The sequence below is a fragment of the Nymphaea colorata genome, chromosome 10 (genome assembly GCF_008831285.2).
Source record: "Nymphaea colorata isolate Beijing-Zhang1983 chromosome 10, ASM883128v2, whole genome shotgun sequence".
NCBI classification, from domain to species: domain Eukaryota; kingdom Viridiplantae; phylum Streptophyta; class Magnoliopsida; order Nymphaeales; family Nymphaeaceae; genus Nymphaea; species Nymphaea colorata.
The window spans coordinates 24,496,106-24,516,789 of record NC_045147.1 but is presented as its reverse complement, the minus strand read 5'-3'; the positions used below and the strand labels follow the sequence as shown (position 1 = coordinate 24,516,789).

At 40.6% G+C, this 20,684-nt stretch overlaps 2 protein-coding genes across 2 annotated transcripts; both read left to right on the top strand.

The window, feature by feature from the left end:
- Positions 1–2,146: 2,146 nt before the first annotated feature.
- LOC116263087 (protein PIN-LIKES 6) lies at positions 2,147–15,618 on the top strand. Its single transcript, XM_031642675.2, has 10 exons — positions 2,147–2,752; positions 3,166–3,245; positions 4,622–4,746; positions 6,579–6,700; positions 7,864–8,055; positions 9,040–9,114; positions 11,156–11,256; positions 12,721–12,773; positions 14,067–14,261; positions 15,194–15,618. Exons 1-10 carry the CDS (start codon positions 2,576–2,578, stop codon positions 15,313–15,315), a joined length of 1,242 nt encoding a protein of 413 aa, XP_031498535.1. The 5' UTR covers positions 2,147–2,575; the 3' UTR covers positions 15,316–15,618.
- Positions 15,619–18,390: 2,772 nt separating this feature from the next.
- On the top strand, positions 18,391–20,367 carry LOC116262780 (vegetative cell wall protein gp1-like). The gene has a single exon (XM_031642274.2). The coding sequence runs from the start codon at positions 18,796–18,798 to the stop codon at positions 20,242–20,244; it is 1,449 nt and encodes a 482-aa protein (XP_031498134.1). The 5' UTR covers positions 18,391–18,795; the 3' UTR covers positions 20,245–20,367.
- Positions 20,368–20,684: the final 317 nt, after the last annotated feature.

Genomic DNA, 20,684 nt, shown 5'->3' with positions numbered 1-20,684 from the left:
TGGATAGATACATATTGATTTTTCTCTTCTTGTTGATTTCCATCCTTGGTGACAATTGGCCGGTCTTCTAGCTGATGGCCGCCATTATCGACAGGCAACGTTCTTGGATATTCTGTTTCACCATTCCGTCAAGGCGCGCGGGCGTCACCTGGCTCCAATATTGCTACTACCACATCCATCGCCTGGTCGACAGACAACGTTCTTGGATATTCTGTTTTACCATCTCAACTTTTTTTTTTTTTAATTATAGCCAAACAAAGTTGTCGTCCAAGCACCGGCTTATATCTGTTAGATATAAGAATGCTCCGGCCCCCAAGCGGATTAAAGTCCTTTGGTGCCTCTAATGACCAAAATGCTTTCGTCAAGAAAAAAAAAAAAAAGTAAAACAGTTTTCTCCAATAATTAAGCTGGCAGGTGAAAAGAAACACCTTGTTTACAAAAATAAAAATGGGGAACACATGATTATTATGTTAATCCTGAAACAGTCACTCTGATTATACCTCGATCATACATATCTTGACTTTGTTTGTCTTCTTCATACAGGAAGTCTATACTTCTTTCGTAACCGGACGACTGCCTCCGATGTTGCGAGAGTTACAGGATTGCTATATGTTTTCATTTGTAGGGAAGCATAAGGCGCCGGCGGCCCGTCCGGCCATCATAATTTTTCAAGACAGAATCATCTTTTTTCCTTTTCTGCTCGTACCTTTACTGTACATTCTTAATTCATATATACTAGGGAAAATGGTATTAATTAAGAAGGTGGCATCTTCCAGTTCAAGAAGAGAGAGAGAGAGAGAGAGAGAGAATGTATTCAACATTACAAATCCAACCATAGGTTGGACAAAAGGTACAGCACCAGTACTCCAAACATAAAAAAGAATCCACCATCCAAACAAGTCCATGATAGAGACAGAGTACGACCCACGAAAGACGCATTGAAAACACCAACGCCACCCAAAAAGAACCGGAGAAACCCAGTGACCCGTCCGAGGCCAAAAGGCGCCAAAAAAGAATGAGATAAATAGCTGTAATTTATTTCTCAATCATAGATTAGATATGCCCCCTAATTCCTATTCTTTCGTCTATTTGAAAATAAAACTTGCGGCCTAATGTTGGTGCGTTGATCTTGGGCGGAAAACCCAGTTAACAAAAAGTGATAATTGAGATAATACCATTAATTTATTTCCTGATATTGGATATTTTCTTTTTCTTTTATCCACATCCAGAAGCCAACTAGATGCTGGCTGCCAAAGTCCAAATGTGAACTAACTCTGCGGGATTTGAACGGATCTTTAATTTAGGGAATCCAGTCCAACAATGAACTGGGGGTAACTCTTCATGATTTTGCAGCATTTTCGGGCCTACTTTTCATATATTTTTGTTGCTGTCACTGTTTTCTTGTATTTAAAATTATAAGAAAGAAAAAAAAAAAAAAAAAAAACTCATGAGAGCTTAAATATGGGCCGAACTTTCACTGCTTTGGCCTACGGCTTAATAATGAGGACAAAAAGAAATACTCAAAACCAGCGTGCTACATGCTACCTGTTACTTTTAAATATTCTTTCAAAGAGTCGAAACTTTCATGTTTAATTAATGTATACATATTTTTTTCATTCATTTTTTTGAGAAAACACTTGACTAATTCACCAAATGGTCAGCGATTCACGAAATGAATTTTGCAAGGCGATGGCTTTATTTACAGCCACGCATGCATTTACTATGTTACTTTAAAGAAAAAAGCATATTCTTTTATTAACGTAAGAAATGCTTTAGAGATCGTGGACTGTTGGGTGAAGCCGTTAAAAGGGCAGGACGATCTTAAATCGGAGGTCCGATCTTAGCATTCTATTCTTGAAGTTTTATATATGGCAAACTTCAGAATCAGCAATGACCTCAAAATTTACAGATCCCAAAACAAAGTAAAATATATATAAAAACGGTCAATTGAAGATGTCACTTCATCTATTCTTCGCATAAAATATTTTCTAAAAACGGAGGTTGAGACCGGAAGGTGGGTGGAAACTGGGAGACGGAAGCGGAGATGTAGGGCCCACTTCGAAGTAGCCAAGTGTCGAGCAGTATGTGGGGTTAACGTCTCGGAAAAGAGCGAGTCCTTCACCTACACGATTTTCCTTTTCCCCTTCCTTCCCGATTTTTCAGTTTATATTTCCTCGTCTCCTCTTGCCTTTTCGTTATAAATCGTTAGCCGAAGGAGAAGGGAAGGTACGAGAAGCGTCGATGCCTGCTTGCTGTCCTCAGCTCTGCATTCTCAATCCTACTACGCCCGCTCGCTCGCGAGAGATAGATAGACAGAGATTGACAGTTTCTAATTGAATATCACGTTCTTTGCGTATAATCCAGAGGAGGACAAGGATTCTGCGCTGTTCGATTGGAAATCCGGGAGCCCGTCAGAAAAGTGCACAAGAGAAAGAGAGAGCGAGAGAGGACTGCACCACAAGAAGCAGGTGAAATTCCGGGGAAGGGGAGAAGGTTTTCTCTTTTGTCTAGAGGGGTTGAGCCTGCTTCCTCTCGAGACGGTGGTCTTAGTTGTGGTGAGTGACAGAAAAGAGAGATGGATCGGGTTTTGTTTCAGAAGCTGATGAGTGAGGGGAGGGAATCGTTGTTGGAGACGTTGAAGTTCGCGGTGCTGCCCATCGCCAAGGTCTTCACAATGTGCTTCCTCGGGTTCCTCATGGCCTCCAAGTACGTCAATATCCTTCCTGCCAATGGACGGAAACTGCTCAACGGGGTAAGCCCCTTTCGTCCATCCCCCCTCGACTCCCTTCCACCCGATCCGAGATCTCTCCTTTTTCTTTTTCTTTCTTCCCTTCTTTCTTTCTTTCCTTCCTTTTTTTTTTTTTTGGTATAAAAAAAAAAACCTCATAAGTTGTCATGGCTCTCCCGTTTGCTCGCCCGGTTTGCCATGATTGATTTGGTTTCTTTGCAATGTTTAAATCATTATTTATCGTCCTGCAATAGGGAAGAAAAATCGCGGACCCAAAGATTTTTGTTGTTTTTCTGAAGAGTTAGGAAGGGCTTGTGTCTTCCAAAGTTTCAATTTCATCTCAGCGAGAAAAGGGTTTGGTGTCATATTCGCTATTTTTCCGCAATAGTCCTCGCTTGGCTTTCGGTGGGTCTCATTTGATCTGATACACTTTGCAGTTGGTGTTTTCTCTGCTTCTTCCGTGCCTCATCTTCTCTCAACTTGGTCGAGCCGTCACTGTACAAAAAATGTTGGAGTGGTGAGTAGTTATCCTCTTACTCGACATCATTCTCGACTTTTACTGGTCTCTTTAGCTGTTACTCTGTACTGAAAGATAAACATGTGCTCTTCTCAAAAATAATTTCATCATGGTTTATACTTCATTTATTTTCCTAGTATGGGGTACTAATTATTTTTACATGAATCAGTTGATTAAGTATTCATTAAAAGAAAACCATGTTTACAAATAGCATAGATCTTTTTCTATTTGAATCAGTTACTTTTACTGTTATTATGCTGGATTTTCATTTGAAACTTTGAAGCACCTCGTAGTGCGTACAATGGGTGCAAAGAATGAATGGACTGTGGCAACGGCGTTCGCATGGCTTAATTGTTTAGGCTGCATTGAAACCCGTCTCAATTCACGCACCAGTTCGCTGTATCATGAACTTTGACAGTGGCCCAGGCTAGTTCATGGGATGCAGCTACCTTTAGTCGGCCATGACCAATATTAGATCTTGGTTGGGTCTCTTCTTCCTAAAATTTAAAAAAAAAAAGAAGAAGAAAAAAAAAAGGTTACTAGTCCAAAGATTTATCCCTTCCAGGTTGGATTAGAAGTGAAGCTGGTCAAGGCTGCCAATTTGCCCACAAGATCATGTCTGCACTTCGGAACCGCCAACCCGACCCGATTCTCCATCCATCTAGGTAAAGAAGCTGCCCTGAAGCAGTGAGCTAGCCATGGGAGGCTAACCTCTAACTTCCAAGCTTAGGATAACAATGTTAAGACCTTCAAAAGATATCTCTAACCAATTCAGGCATCAGTTATAGATTTCATAATCAACAATCTCCACTCTCAATCTCTAACGGGCCTATCATCAGTGATCCGTCCAGTTGTAACGAAGTGGCATGTGTGAGTCCAATGCAATGGATTTAGATGCTTCTCCACATTGTTTAAGCAATCTACTAGTTGAGAATTTTCTCTACTTTTACTAATTGAGATTTTTAACCACTTTTGTCTTGAAGTTGACTCTTTGGTATCTGGCAGGGAAGTTTTTTGCTTTGTCTATATTTTTTATAGGCGATTTCATTACACATGGTGGTTGACTTAGTAAAGAATCAGTCATTCACTAGATGCTTGTAATGAAGTCCTGAATTTCATAGGAAATGTGAATTAGTGTAGAACCTGGAGAAATGTTGACTTTGAGTGCTGTATACAATTTATGTGACCTGGATTTCTCTTATTTACATAGAATAGCAATCATTTCCCACTCAGTAGCTTTGACAAATCATTTGTTCTCAAGCGGCACACAAGTTGTTACCACTATTCTTTAGATTGCTGGCATGTTAATGAGGGGTTTGAAAATTACTACCATCATCTTTATTTTTAGTATCATAATGTATTATCTTTCTCTTCAGGTGGTTTATTCCTGTCAATGTTGTTCTGGGCACAATATCTGGTTCCCTCATAGGCCTCCTTGTTGCTCTTGTGATTCGTCCACCATACCCTTATTTCAAATTTACTATTATTCAAATTGGAATTGGTAAGTACTTTCTGGAGTTCATTTGTTTTCTGATAGTTCTTGTTTTCTCTGTATTACATGGTTGATAGTCAAGAAAAGGCGTTCTCGGATGTTCTGCTGCTGTGATTTGAAAATGGCTCTTTCTTGTTCCATTTGTACATTATTTGCTCTAATGTGTAATTTCTCATTTAGTTCTTCCCTGACCTGATTGAGCTTTCTGGATCTTATGCTTGTTCTTTATGTTCTTTATCTCATTGCCTGTTATGGAAGATGAAACTCATAAATTTCGTAGAGAATATGTACATCAAAACAGCTTGTGGATTGGCACTATCAAACACAGACAAAAATCACACTGATGTAGTATTCTCATTCTTGGTGTTTAATGCTTTTGCTTGTTTCGTAAAATGTTTACAGGCATGAGGTCCATATGAAGTTCTTTCCTTGCAATGTGTTGCATGTATTTAGTCCTATGATTGAAGTTCTATAAGTGGGGAATGGACTTCTGGTAACCGTAACTGTTTCAGTCTTGCTTTAGATAAGCATGGTTTGTAAAAAAGATTTCCGCTGTGGAATCAACCCTCTTTAGAAATGAGCCTCTTCAAGGGAATCTTGGATTATCCCCTTGATTTGCATCTCTGTAGTTATGAGTTTGACTAGGACCCAGAACTTTTGTTCTACTGTAGCTAAGGTGGGGGCCAGTCACATTCAATGAGGCAATAGAATAACACTGAGTTTGATCTTTAATACATGCTGTTTATAACACCCCATATGTGTAATAGGACTTGAGAGTTGAGAATAATTCCATATTGAAGTTTTTTTTAAATCTTTAGGGGATTATATACATGTTTGTCATATTACCAGTTGTCCTGCTTCATTGCATTTTTTGGTATGAATGTAGACTATAAAAAGACTGGGTGAGATATGTCAAACTAAATACTCAGGTCAGTTTGTATCAAAATTGGTAGTGGAGCCAAGTTCCATATTCGGCCTGGAGTCCCACACACATGGACATGTGTGCATTAAAGGGGGTGGACTTTAACACATTGTGTGATAAGACTGTTAAATCCAACATACCCAAACATAGAAAACAAGAAGATTCAATGTTATTTCAATCTGCACAAGAGTACATCAGCAGCAGCAGCACTCTTCACGTCATTCTCTTCTTGTGTAAAAGAGAAAGTTAAAGCAATTGGGAATAAAACCCTAACTAATACTCTACTACGGACAGTAAAAGACATGACTACCCTTAGTTAATAAAAGTCTGACCTCACTTACAAGGGGTAAAACTGTAAACTAAGTTAAAACATATTACAATAAGGACATAAATACACTTTGACTAACATGAGCACAAGTAGACCTATTAACTTTAACAAAGACTAGGGGTTCATGTACATGTTTGTCATACTACGAGCTCTTTTGGTCCATACTCCATAGCTTTTATGGTATGAACAGAAGCCTGTTACATGCTGGGTTGGGATCCATCAGTCCAAATGTCGTTATAGTGAGTATGTTATAAAAACATAATCAAGTATTTTGGTTAACAAAGTACTCATCTGTATTGGACATCAAATATGTTGGTTCAAAAATGAAATGTTTGATCAGCATTAACTTCACATTCCTATTGAGAATAACATATTTTTCTTGCCCTATAGTTCCTGCAACTTGCGTTCCTGATGGCTTCTCATTTCTCTGACTGCTTCTACATTTTATACCTCCTTTTTTGTTCTTTCCGGTTCATATACTGAGTGGCTGATTATTGTTGATGTATTTGTAGTGTTATGAGAGGTTTGGGTAGGTGTTATGTTTTCATAATGTTGATGCTCGTTACATATGTATTATTGTTTTGTGTACAGGGAACATCGGAAACATACCTCTTGTCCTGATTGCAGCATTATGTCGAGATAAGGCCAATCCATTTGGTGATCCTCTTAAGTGTAGCCAAGATGGCAATGCCTATATATCCTTTGGTCAATGGGTAGGTAAAATTAAAGGACCCATTGTAATTAGGTTTTGTGCGTGTGCATGAAACAAATTTTAGGTCATGACTCATGATTTATATACTTTTGGGACAAGGTTTCCCTACTGACCATAAGAACTAAGATAACACATCTATCAATATTGTAAAAAATGCCAATCAAAAGCTTGCATTGCACATATGCTACCTTTACATGATTCTTGATATAAGATATAAACCTGAAGTACCATGCATGACTTTATTGGCTTTTTCTGTGAAAACAAGCTTATGCTTTGTGAGCTTTTGCTTTCTATTTGAAGAGCTTAATTGCAACCTTTGAAAGCATGCTACTCTTTTCCCTAGAGTATCCACTTTTGAGCACTGATACACTCTTTCAAGGGACAAACATAGCCCTTTTGGAGGTGGAATCATATGTATCACTTCCAGGAATCAAGCATAGGATATATGGTTACTGATAAGGCCATAAATGTAACACTGCAAGTGCCATGGAACTTTTGGAAAAAGTAGGCCTTGGAATAAGTGTATATTTTAATTATCTAAATATTGTGCATGGTGATTCAGGCCGCGAATGCTTGAAAGTTGTGAAGTCAAATGCTCCTTAATAATGTGAATGAGTAACTATAAGAGAGAATGTGAAAAATACAATCATGACCATTAAAATAAAGCTAACACTGTGTTTGGATGGCACTCCAAAACAATTTTTTTTATTGTTTGGTTCGAAGAAAACCCAGTTTTGATGAAACTTGATTTTCAAAAGTAACTGCATAACCTGAGCCCCCAAGTTGTTCGCAAAAACTGTGTTTTGAGTGTGTGACTTGTCACCCAGACACAGAAACCACTGTTTAGAAAATGTTTAAAAACCATTTTTCACAGAGCTGCTTGCACATAACAGCTTTTTTGAGGGTGTCATCCAAAGACACCCTAAGAATTGTTGGAGACTGTATTTTGAATTCCATGGCTTTTCTAGTGATTCTTGTTTGTATCATCTTGAGTCACTAGAGGAAATCATGCTATATCAATTACCAAGAGTCCTTTTGCTATAACTGGGAAATGGAACTGTTTCATTTTTAGAAGAGAATTGTTTATCTTGATTTGGTCTTATGGGCGTTGTCGTCCTCTATATACTCTACTAATTGAAGCAACTTGTGCTTTTTGTATGCCAGGTTGGTGCTATCATTCTGTACACATATGTATTTCACATGCTAGCACCTCCGGAGGATTCTTGCCAAAGCCTTGAAGCAGGAAAAATTACTGCAAAGGTCACAGAAAAAAGTTCTGCTCCTGAAGCTACTCCCTTGCTTTTGCCTCTAGTGTCCGATGGAGTTGTCTCAAGAAGAGCCACAAAGAAAGAAAAGGTAAAGGACTTTTTTTTGTGTGTCCATGTTCCTTTAAACAAATGCCTAGATCTCCCTCCATCTGTTTGTGTTTTTGAAACTTTTATTACCCCTTGGTCTTTGTATAATAGAATGCCTTTTAACATGCAATATATTTGAGCTTTATGATTTCTTGGAAAGAGAATCCCATTTTTGCAACAACTATATAGTAAGATTATTTTAGAAGAATGCAGATAGAGGAACTGATTGTCAAAATGGGAACTAATGGACATAGAAACAAACTTTTACCTCTTTTTGGATTCCCATGAGGTTACCATCTAATCAGGGGTGGGCATCGGGCTGGGTCGGGCCCGACAATCCGAAATTCGGGCCCGGGCCCGGCTCGGCCTGGTCCGGTTACAATAAAAAATGATTTTTAAATTATCAAATATTTTTTTGAATATAAATTATATTTTAAATAATAACATATATATTATTAAATTAAAAAATAAAAAAATAATATTAACGGGCCAGGTCGGGCCCATCGAGCCGACCCGGGCCTGTACCGGGCCCCTGCCGGAGGCCCCGCCCAGCGCCCACACTTACATATAATTTCTGCTTCAAATTGATAGGAATGCTTAGTTTTGTAAACTCTAGTTTTTGTAATGCTCCAAGCCTCCCATGAATAGAAAGTCAGTTTAACATGTCGCTCAGTGTTTCTTTCAGTGTCAATATGAAAGAGCAACTGTGTTTGCAAGAAGAATACCACCATGACATGCAAACTCATGGCTAACCGATATTTATCATTATAGGAGTCCATTTTCACATTGGCCTACTTGTTCAATCAGTCCATTGTAAGTGTAACATGTATTTGTGCTTGGAATTGGTTGTGACATTATCGGTTCAAATCAGTGAAGTATACATGTTCACATGCAGGTGTATTCTCCAATTTGGGTTCATTATTTTCTACAACTTTAAGGATATTGGGGAATTTCCTTTTCACTGACATCATGCATTTGTGCGCAGGTAGTTAATTTCTTGTCCTTCATGGTTGAGAAGTTGAAGATTAAGCAAATTATGCAGCCTCCTATTATTGCTTCGGTGAGTCTATGTTGGCCAATTCTTGAGAGTTAGTAGATTTATGCATTTCTCTAGCTCAATAGGTAGTTCTGGCAATTTTTGGTTATTTCGAATTACTTAACAGGCAATGTAGTATTATTATATTATCTCACCTTTTGGTATTTGCATGACTATCTGGCATCTGTTAGTTGTAGTTCAGCTCTTGTGGCTTTCAAGAAAGAAACTTGTTCTAAAAGTTTGGAATTTAGGGAGGCGAGACATGACTTGTTAGTAAGGTTTCAATTGTTGTCAGCTTTTTTATGTGGGGTAGCTAAACTAAGGATTGAGGTTTAACAAGGCTTAGTGGTATTTAAGTGACAGGATATTTGAGTGTTGTGCTTAAATTATCCCTTCTGTAATTAGAAAAAAAGGCATACAAAACACAAGTATACATGATGTTGATTTGGTGAAAGACAAAACCCTCTTCCTAACAATCACACTAGAATAATGAAGATTCTCATGGGAACCAAGTGACACTCATACCTTTTCTAAGGAGAGATGGTTCTATCTTCCTCAACTAAGCCCTTTGAAGACTGAAACAGAACAAAGAAATAACCATGTGTGAAGGAATTGGTTGTATCTAATCCAACCATTAACATGTGCAAAAATGTGTTAATGCATATTGATTGAAAGTAAAGCTAGAGAAATTACAGACCATGTCTTAGACAAATTTAGATTAGTTAACAATCACTAGGAGAAAGAATAAATTTTCTAAGAGTGACTTTGATAATTGAACTGAGATCCATTTATCTGATGTGGTATGTTTTTTTGCTATGTGGCAAAACATCCACTGAAACTCGTGGTTCATCAAACTAAAGATCTAAGGTCAGATCTAATTTTCATACTTGGAGTCCTTATTTTACTCTTTTACTGTTTTACACTAGCAAAAGGTCTGATATAAGACCAGAAGGGATAGGGGTGGGGAAGGGCTTGAGCTTAAATCCATGGATCTCATATCCTGAGGTTCTAAGAGTAGAGGCATATGCCTCTAAGTGAGACTCTTAAGAATTAATCTTCTTAGAAGTTACATCCAACCATCGTGAACTTGGTTTTTCTTTGAACCTAATCAATAGTAGGCATCTATGTTGCATGGACATACAAAAAAAGTTGAAGTCTCGGTGTCCACCCGTATCCGTCACTGACATGCCTTGACTCATGTGGGACAAGTTCACACTATTTTCTGAACATGAAGTATACAAAAAATGAACACGCGCATCGCTCCTTTTCCTTCTTTTATTTCCTCTTTTCTCTTTCCTTTCTTCCTCTCCTTCTTCCTTTTCCTTTTCGGTTAAACTCCCTTTTCAGACCTATTGACACCTCTCTTCTCTCTCTCTCTCTCTCTCTCCACCCCCCTTTTTTAGAAGAAGATCATCATTTTCTTTTTTGAAAAAGAATAGTTTTTTTTTCTTTAAGGATGACAGGGGTATGTTCTTTAACTTTTTGAAATGTTTCATTTTACTTAACTACAAATTAACTAAAGTAACCTTGATATAAAACATATATACAAACACATACAAGTTATTAAACAATTAATTGATTATATGACAGTTTTTATTATTTTCTCTTCTCTCTCTCTATATATATATATATTATGCCATGTCCAAGTGTCTAATTTTTTAAAGCTCGCCGTATCTGACACCCGTACCCATGTCCGACACCAACAACGGTATCTGTGTCCATGCAATATAGGTAGGCATCACCTGAGTCTTTCAATAGTGAACTTTGACTTTGACAAATAATGTTTTCTCATGGCATAATCTTTCCATAGCTGTGAATGGCCCTCCTGCTTTTCTTTCATACTTATTAATCCCCTATGCTTGAAATTTAGCTTTATCAGCTATTGCGGTGCGTATCAATTGAATGAATGTAATTTTATTGAGGTTTCTGATCTCCAAATCTTCCTTCCCTTGTTTTGTGGTCGAAAAATCCTTTAAATTTGTTGAGTTTTCTACTCCTTATTCAAGGTATTGTAAGATTGACAGTTGATATTTATTGACTTCCACATAGTTGCAATCTTTTGTAGATTATGGCGATCCTAATTGGTGCTGTACCAGTCTTCAAGAACTTGATCCTTACAGATGATGCACCACTTTTCTTTTTAACTGATAGCTGTATCATTCTTGGGTATGCTCCATAAGACTCCTGAATCCTGCTTTATGCTGCGAGAAACATTATGTTACGTATACACATTGCTACTGCATTTGTATGGTACTCTTCGGGCCTAAATTTGGTGCATATGCCAAGAGTAATGGATGCAAGCATATCCTTGATATTTTATTTAACATCTTAGCTGCTGGGTTTGAGACATATTTAACAATCTGATTCTTGAAGTGATTGCTTCTTCTTGATGATAACTGATATTCAAGTTGTTTGATGCACAACTATTCAGAAATCCTAGTCATGGATGAAAGGTTTTGCCAATTGGCTTTTGATCATCAATGCTTTCAGAAACTTCAGATTTTTCTTGGAAAAAGAAAAACTCTGATCATTAGAATATGATTCAAGATCTATTAATCTGCATGAAAGCTCAAAGCTCTGCATATGTGCTCAGTTTTGATAGATGCTTCTAGATTGTTGGTTCAGAATATAAGCCTTTTTCCTAGGCCATAAAGCTACCAGTACTCTGAACTGCAGAACAGCTTTTATGTGTAAGATATGATTTGTGGGTGAGTACCCCTGAACTGTAGCTTTACTGAAAAACCACTTTTTCCTCAATGTCTTCTTCTCATCAGACAAATCTTGTATATTTTCATTAGGTAGGAAAATTTTGTGCCGTACAACTTGTATTGTGTCTTGTACTGTTGGCGGAAGCTTAAGAACCAATATCATAATAACATGATAAATTTTCTCGGATTTTTGTTTCAATTTATATTATCATAGGAAGCATACTGTTAAACGTTACAAGCTTGTGAAACATCATGTTGCTACCATTTGCAGGTCTATGTGAACCTAAGTCACACAGGTGCAGGGCGAGTGTGTCGGTTCAGGTGCCTGTGTGACATTTTTCATGAAAACATAAGTGCAGGTCCGGCGAGGGTATAATATATATATATATATATATATATATGAGAGAGAGGGAGAGAGAGAGAGTGTGTGACACACACATTCACACAAATTTAACGGTTAACAAGCTCTCATTTTGTCAATGTTTTAGTGAAAAGAATGGTTGCCGTACTGGAGCTGCACTTGCATCCAAGTCATGTCACTCAAGTGGGGTGACTGTTTCAATGAGTCAATATGACTTAGATGTATAGAAGCTTAGATTCTGTCATAATATCCATATGATGCCCATATTACTCAGTCCTCTTGTGAATGCTAAGTGGTTCACCAAATTGTTGCAAAGAATATCTGAATTGCCTATTTGTAGGCTGTCAATGTTACGAAAGTTATATGACAATGTGTGGGTCATCTTATAATGTCCTTCTAGATGTTAAATTACTAATCTAGTTTGGTAGCTGTAATATTAAGAGTTTCACCTAGCGTTCAAGTTATATGACCGAGTGGAATTTGAAGTCTCCATATAACTGATTCTTTGAAAAAAATTTGGATTCATTGTTTCCATGTCTGACAAGTTTATGTTCTTTACAGAGGGGCTATGATTCCGTGTATTTTGTTGGCTTTGGGTGGAAACCTTGTTGATGGTAAGTTAAAGCTGCATATGTTTTTAATTACATTTGTCTTGCTAGATGGTACAGATGTCGGTTAAAAATTTGAATAGAAAGGGGTCATAACCCATTTGGTCCTGTATGTGGAGTTGCTCAGGAGAGTCACTGAGGGTGGTTTTAACTATCTTCCTTTGTTGGAAGAAGTGTCTGCTCTAGAACAAGCTCATGAGTCATGAGTCCTTGATCTCTTGCTTGGCAGCCTGAGTACTTTCCTATTGTATTGAGCCATGATCCTCATGAAATTTTGAGAAAGAAAAATATGGTGGCTCAAAATTATAGTTGCTATTTATGGACATTTCTTTGCTTGCAGTCTTGGACATTTCTTCAAAGCTCAGAACCGTTATTTTAGAATTTAATCTTTCCAATAGTTTGTAATTTGATTTTTTAGCAGTCAGAGAATATAAAGGTTTGAACTTGCTATAAGTGCAAGAGTTCACCCAAATGTTTTCTTCACTGGCTTCAACTGATATATGTACCAAGCAATAGCATAGTTGTATGTGCCTTCAGATGTTTGCGGATTTTATGAAATGTAAGCCTTGGGAAGGAAGGATTTCAGGTAGACATTGGTAGCATGCACGTCAGATACCCAGGGTATTACATCCTTTGCAACAATTTAAAATCTGGAGTGTAGGAGAATTATGGAGCTCAGCAGATTAACAAAGAAATGTTTCACTAGGACCATCTGGGTTCATAACCACCCACCTTTGCCAATGAGAATTATTTTTTCACCTTTAGCTAGAACTTGTAAATGGACAGCATCATGCCTGACTGTTGCCCTTCTGCATGGCTTGAATTTTTGTCTTGCCATGAAACTATCAATATTTTTCACCTTTAGCCAGAACTTGTAAATGGACAGCATCATGCCTGATTGTTGCCCTTCTGCATGGCTTGAATTTTTGTCTTGCCATGAAACTATCAATAAGCCGTGAGTTCTGGTCATCCAGGTGAAAATGAATCAGTTCTTCAACTAGGCCTATTAGCTGTAGCTGTTGACCAAGTGGCTAAGCTTTAGGAAATTAAGTCTGCTGTACCTGACCTTGTATCAAAATTCTCACTTAGCTTATTGACAGCCTTTGTGTGTCTCTATTGTATGGGTTTCACGTTCCAGTGGTTACCAGACTGGGAAGAGTTCATGCATGCAATGAGTCATAAATCTCAGATTTGCCTTTATGATTTCAATTGTAGATGTGCCTGCAACATTGTTGTTCAAATGGTAGGTGTTGGTTCCTTTTGATGTGTCCTTCATCCTTCTTGTATTACATACTGTAGGACCAGGACCAGGAAGTGCCAAGCTTGGAGTCAAAACAATTGCTGCAATTATCTTTGGGCGGTTGATTTTGGTTCCTCCAACTGGGCTTGGTATTGTCACTCTGGCAGATCGGCTCGGCTTTCTTCCGGAGGGTGATAAGATGTTCCGATTTGTGCTTCTGCTTCAGCATTCAATGCCAACATCTGTATTGTCTGGTAAGTAATAGCAGAATCTTTTGAAGTAGCATTATACCATAGTTTTGATTTATAGCTTTTTAGTATGACCATCTGGGAGGGGAGGAGTTGTTTGTCGGATTCCAGAACAGTTTTCATTTTGTTTCCTCCTTTACCGCTGCTTAGAGTAGTCCAACGATTCTTCTATTGGTGTTTTTTTTTTCAGCTATTGCCCATATGCATGCTTGCAAAATTGGGTTCGACTTTAAACAAGATTGACTATGATCACAGGTTGAATCATGTGCTTTTCTATGCACTGCAGGGAACATAGACAAACGTTGTTCATAGGAGTTAAGCTTTATATTTCAAAAAAGTTGGCACACAGAGAGGGAAGGAGAGAGGGATTTAGAAAAACTGAAGGACACCACTCCTCAAAAACATGAAGAGAGAGAGAGTTGGAGAAAAACTGGAGGACATCACTCCAAGGAAACGTGTAGTGGTCCAGTGGACCAGCCTGTAGAAAAATTTGATCGATCCACCTTTTGGCATCAGGCATGTCAAAATTCTTCATAATTGCATCCTGAATTACAAGGCAGTCAACCTCCTGAAGTCATGTCAGAAACATGATGCGCATTATTTCATAAATCCATATTGCTAATTGCACTGTGAAACCAGGAAAGCATAGGTTAACAGTTTCCTTCTGTATCATCGCTACTTTTCCTGTCCAATCATGTGGAAAGTTCTCCGTTAATCACATTTTTTCTCACTCTGTCTTACTTGGCAGTCATTTGTTATTCTACTTGAGAAATATAGGCTAATTGCTGCCTGTGTGTGAGGTGGTGGTTATTGAATATCCACCGTATCCCTTGGTTGTTGGTTTTGACATTGGTTTATTTAGCTGCCATGAAGTCATTAAGGCTCTCTGCATAATCATCAAGTCTCATTCCTTTCTCCTTTTTCCTTGCGGTGAACAGGTGCCGTTGCAAACTTAAGAGGTTGTGGCAAGGAAGCTGCTGCTTCTCTTTTCTGGGTTCACATCTTTGCTGTCTTCTCAATGGCAGGATGGATCGTGCTTTTCCTTGCCATCTTGTTCTAGAACATTGTGCTTCTAATCCAGTTCATCTTTGATGACACGCCTCAGCTATCATTTCAGGTGCAGCATCCCAAATGGCCGGATACTCTCCCTGGATCATTTCCTTCATCGCCCAAGGGCGCAAGTATAGCAGGATACTCGTGAAGTGAGAGAATAGGATGCAGGTAAAAAATTAAAAATGAGCTGCATGTTTGAAAAGCCAATGGGTTTGGTTTTTCCGCAAGTTGGCCCTTCTCTGCACGGATCCAAATTTTGTATCTGGTCCAAATCATGTTTAATATCATGATCAAGTGCAGTGGTATATTAGTTGTTGAGGTTGTTCAGCCACGGAAACATTCGTTATTTACTTTCATGCTATCTCTTTTAGGATAGCGGTGGGCACTGGGGCCTGGTCCAGGCTGTGCTAGTCAGTGGCTCAATTTGCGCTAGCCCCTCTATCAAGTGACAATTCGATGACCCTAATTTGGTTAGGTTCGTGGTCGGTGCCTCAACTTGAACCAGTCCTTCTCGAGTGGACAGCCGGTGGACTAATTTGGTTAGGTTAGGCTGAAAATTTTGAACACATAATGGAAGGTTCGCTGTTGAGCACTTAAGAAACATGGGAACACCTTAAAAAGAAAGTATTCTGTTGACAGATCCCATGAGTATCAAAGTCTTTTTCGCTGCGTGTCGTGTTTGCAAGGTTTCCATCTTTAGGCAAGTGTCCTCGTGTGGAACACTTGGTGAGACCTATGTCCTTGAACGCTTCCAACTTGTGCGGAAATAATTCCGGTATTACGTTTCGCAAATTCTGCTCAGATCCAAGTGCAAATTATCCAGATCCGGTAATATAGATGCCAGACCCATCTTGCATCGACGAAGGTAACATATATAGAAGTTCTAGGTTTGAAAAAGGTAGTGGTCAACATGGCACTCATGTATGCCTTCTACATCTCTGGGTTGTTACGAGCCTGAGTCGGACACCAGACCTCCGCTATCTGGTCGAGGCCCACAAGTGTAAGCGTTTTTCTCTTGTAACTTTGTGGCACGGTGGAGATCATAACAGGACGGCACCCATAGATAGACTCCCAATATCGTTGTTATATGGTTCCCATTAAGCTGCGAAAAAATAAATAATTCACCATCAAGATCGAGGTAACTTTTCTCTGCCAAATAGAATAAGATTCACTCACTCCCCATCTCCTTCACCCCTTACCTACGGTTTAGATCAATCTTTGGTAAAGAAAGGTCGGAAACCCCACCGAGTCCTCTTCGTTGTGAAAGACTCCTCTCATATTCTCAGGCGAACCAAGCGTTTGGTTTGCAATTGCTACGTACAGCATACCAGACGATTGCGTCCAGCTCTCCTAGTCCTACCCACCCACGAGGAATTCGTCTTTAATTTCCAAGGATACTTGTCTCACAGTATATATAAGAAAAACATAATTAATGTTCCAGTGAACTTTGTGTTACATAGGGCTTCTTAGATGAAATGTAATGGACACTCCACCCTTTCATTTGATATTGGCAAATGACTAGAACTCTCTAGATCGCATATATTAATACCGTCTTGTCATGTTTTGCACAAGTTCCATTGCAAAGCCCAACCTCCATTTATATACATCACGAGGAAGATAACAAATTACAGGACCGTGAGAATCTAAAAGATGGCTAACAAATTCAACGCATGTGCTTCTGCAGAGCTGGATTCCGTAGAAAGTGAGAAAAGAACGACATCGCACTTTCATTCATGTGTTGTATGTGCATTGCAGATAGGTAGGAATAGGATAAGACCATTTCGGTCCTCTCCCCGACATTACACAAAGATTTACCTATCCGAATGCTATTTACCCAAAAACATAAAATCCAGGTTGAGCTCCTCGAAATTAAATCACCATTCTTTTGGGTGAACAATCACCAAGCAACCACGTGATTCGTGATTACAAGATTGCGGAATCAGTGTGCTTCAAAGTCCCCACAGAGTATTAATTTTCGACGAACCGATGGGTGTAATTCTGGAGAGAAAAATGGACATCACTTTTTGCTAGCTTTTTAGTACTGAATTAGCGGAAAACAATTGAAAGTTTCCAACTCAACTTTTGCGACAGCTGATGAATCCAACCCACAAAACTCAGCTCCCATTTAACCGGCCACTAAAAAAAATCAAATCCTGAACCCTGCTGAAAGGTATCACATGCCAAGAAAGAGCGGGTAGTTTCTGTAGGCTTGACGGTCACTGGGGATGGTGGGTGGGCATTTGTTCTCCAGGAAAGCACCAGATACCCAGCAGTGAGTGACAGCAGCGACCAGTGTCATGGGCCGGCTTCTACTTTTCCAGCGTGAAAGTCAGTGGACCATAGCACTAAGTATGGCGGGGCAGGGAGAACTAAGGGGAGAAAGAGAGATTAAAGCAATATTTGCTAGCTGGCTGGAGCATCTGATAAAGGAGTAGCGAGCCCCTTCATCAACCGTCCCCCATCCATGATATCATGCATGAGCGTGGACCGGTGGCTGGGGAGTGGAGTTGGTGGCATCCAGCACAAGGACTGAGAATGCTCGAGTCAAATTGCTGGTGGCTATGCTAGAAGAAAATTAAAATTAGCCATCATGCCAGTCTTTGGGTGAAAAATGGATCGGCCTTTAGAATCCAGGTTTGACCAGGGCTCCTTTACTTAATAGGCTGGGCCAAGCAAGTCAAGGGTGATTTTTTTTTTAAGCTAATAGCTTCATAGTCCATTATAGACGTGAAATCTTTACATGTCTATATGTATAAGCCAAACCTTGCTATGAGTTGGATTAAATTGAATGGGGTGGGTGTGGAACAGATTGTCCGACCCATAAGCCAGATATCTTCATACTGGGGTATCCATATTAGGCACATATTTTGATGCTATATGATATATTTATGATGTTACATTTTAATTCCAAAAGCAACTAGAGAAGGGAAACCCTTTTCCAAAAAAAAAAAAAGCAGCCCGTTCGTGTCCCGCACCTCATCCTAGAGCCTCGACTCATGCTGGACTTGGACTCATAATGTTAGAGCTTGCGCCTGTTCTCGTTGAACAGATTTCGTGCTTACTTAATGGGATGAGCTTCTCGGCTTATAGGGCTAGTTTGCCGGTAGTGGTACTTCTTGCAGGATAGAATATTGGCGCACCTTGCCCCACGGATGGACAAGCACAAAGTGAGAACCACTCGGGCAGAAAACAGGAGAAGGGGGCGACCGTGCAGCCACATGGGCACCATCTCAGGCAACGCAAGGTTGCTATCTCCGACGTTTATCTGGAGATACCAGACTTTTAACCAACGGCTGCTGCTATACCTTCCTCCCTTTTCCCAAGAATCTGATGCGTCGTGTCTCCACCGCACAGGCTTAATACCTTGAAGCACGGTACCCCACGTGAATGTGTGTATCTATATATAAGCGACGTTAGCTCCTCTTCCGCTACCACCCAATACCAAGCTCAAACTTATTTCCTAAACCGCACACATTTCGCACCTGAAATGGCTCAAAATCGACCTCCATGGCTCAGGCTGGCCACCCAACGGTTTGAGATGCCAGCCCGACCGGTGTCCACACCGGTACCAGCTGCCCCACCTCCACAAGCTCGCGAGCCGACAATCGCACCCGCCCCAGCACCACCACGTGCCACTGCACCAGCGCCAGTGCAAGCAAGCGCGCCGGCACCCCCACCAGTGCAACCACCTGTATCCGCACCCCCTCCTGCACCTACAGCCACACGAACACCAGCTCCCCCACCAACACCTACACCAGTAGCTGCACCTGCACGAGCTCCCTCACCAACACCAGCATTAGCACCTGTTAGACCCCAACGTCAAGTTTCTCAACAGACGCTGTCACCTCCTGCATTACGACCAGCGCCACCACCACCAGCAACGCCACCCAAAACGCAGCCGCCATCACCTTCTCCATCCCAACGCCAAGCTTTCCAACCAGCAGCACCACCACCAGCAACGCCACCCAGAACCCAGCCGCCATCACCTTCACCACCCCAACGCCAAGCTTTCCAACCAGCTCCTCCACCACCACCAACGTCCCCCACAACCCAGCCGCCATCACCTTCACCACCCCAACGTCAAGCTTTCCAACCAGCTCCTCCACCACCAGCAACGCCCCCCACAACCCAGCCGCCATCACCTTCACCACCCCAACGCCAAGCTTTCCAACCAGCACCACCACCACCGCAAACCCGAACTTCTCCGCCAGAAGTTTCCCCTCCCCAAGCATCAAAATCCCAACATGCATCGCCATTACCGCGTCCCCAGTTGAAGGGTTCCACACCCCCACCTCAGCCACAATCTCTCAAGACTGCACAACCTCCTTCATCCACCGGGCCACCATCTCCTTCCCCGGTGCCCAAGCCTTACCCGGTAGCTGAGATCGTCAAAGGCCAGGTCATTCCCAAGTACCCAACTGCAGAAACGGAGGTCAAGGAGGCGGACAAGGTCGTCACAATAAAAAACGTTCCGCATAATCCTCACGTTGCCGCCATTACCGACTCAGGAAAACGCAACCACACCTCGCCACAGCATTCCAAGATCAATGGGGACGGCAACTCAGGACCTGGTCTGCACAGGAACCGCATCATCCCGGTGCGGGACGACGAAGATGAGTGGATGCGCATCATTGCCATCTCCGGCGAAAACAACGGAGCCACCATGCAGATCATCGCCGGCCGCCGAGGAGCGCACAATGTGGCGAACGGCGGCGAGAATCATAAGGAAGAGGTGGGGAAAAATGCAGCCGCAAAAGAAGGAGAGTCGGCGAAGAAGGAACCGAGTCACCGTCACAAACCGGTTTCGGCAATGGTAAACAGCAACATCCAGAGCGTGAATAACTCGATCATGTACGGGTGCAACTGCAGTCATAATAGCCCAGGAGTCCACCTTCGTTTGCATGGCAAGCCACGGGGCGTCACCCCACCACCATAGCTCTGCCCACAAGGACCAAATAACTGGGTCCGCTTATTAATCGTTTATGTATGGCATTGAAATAAGATGTAAGGCCCATCGTATACATAGTTGTTCGAGTAATGAATTTAAAGAGTTACTTCACTTCTTTTTATGTTGAAAGAGAAAGAAGCGACCATCCTGTATAAAGGAGTGAAGGCGATCGAGACTGTTCTTTTTCATTTTGATGAATCTTTGGTTTGCTTAATCGGCAAGTCGAATCTGTTGATTGACTACACAGAGAGACAAGAAATGAGGAAAAAGAGAAACAAAGTGGCAATCAGCTTTGGCCATAAAGCGCCATCGAAGGAATCCTTACCTATCTCTGAAAGGGATCTTTATGATCAGAATTCTCTTGCCTGTTGCGCTCAAACTCCAACGGCACAAGCAACCAATAATAGTAAAAGATCCAAATATAAGCG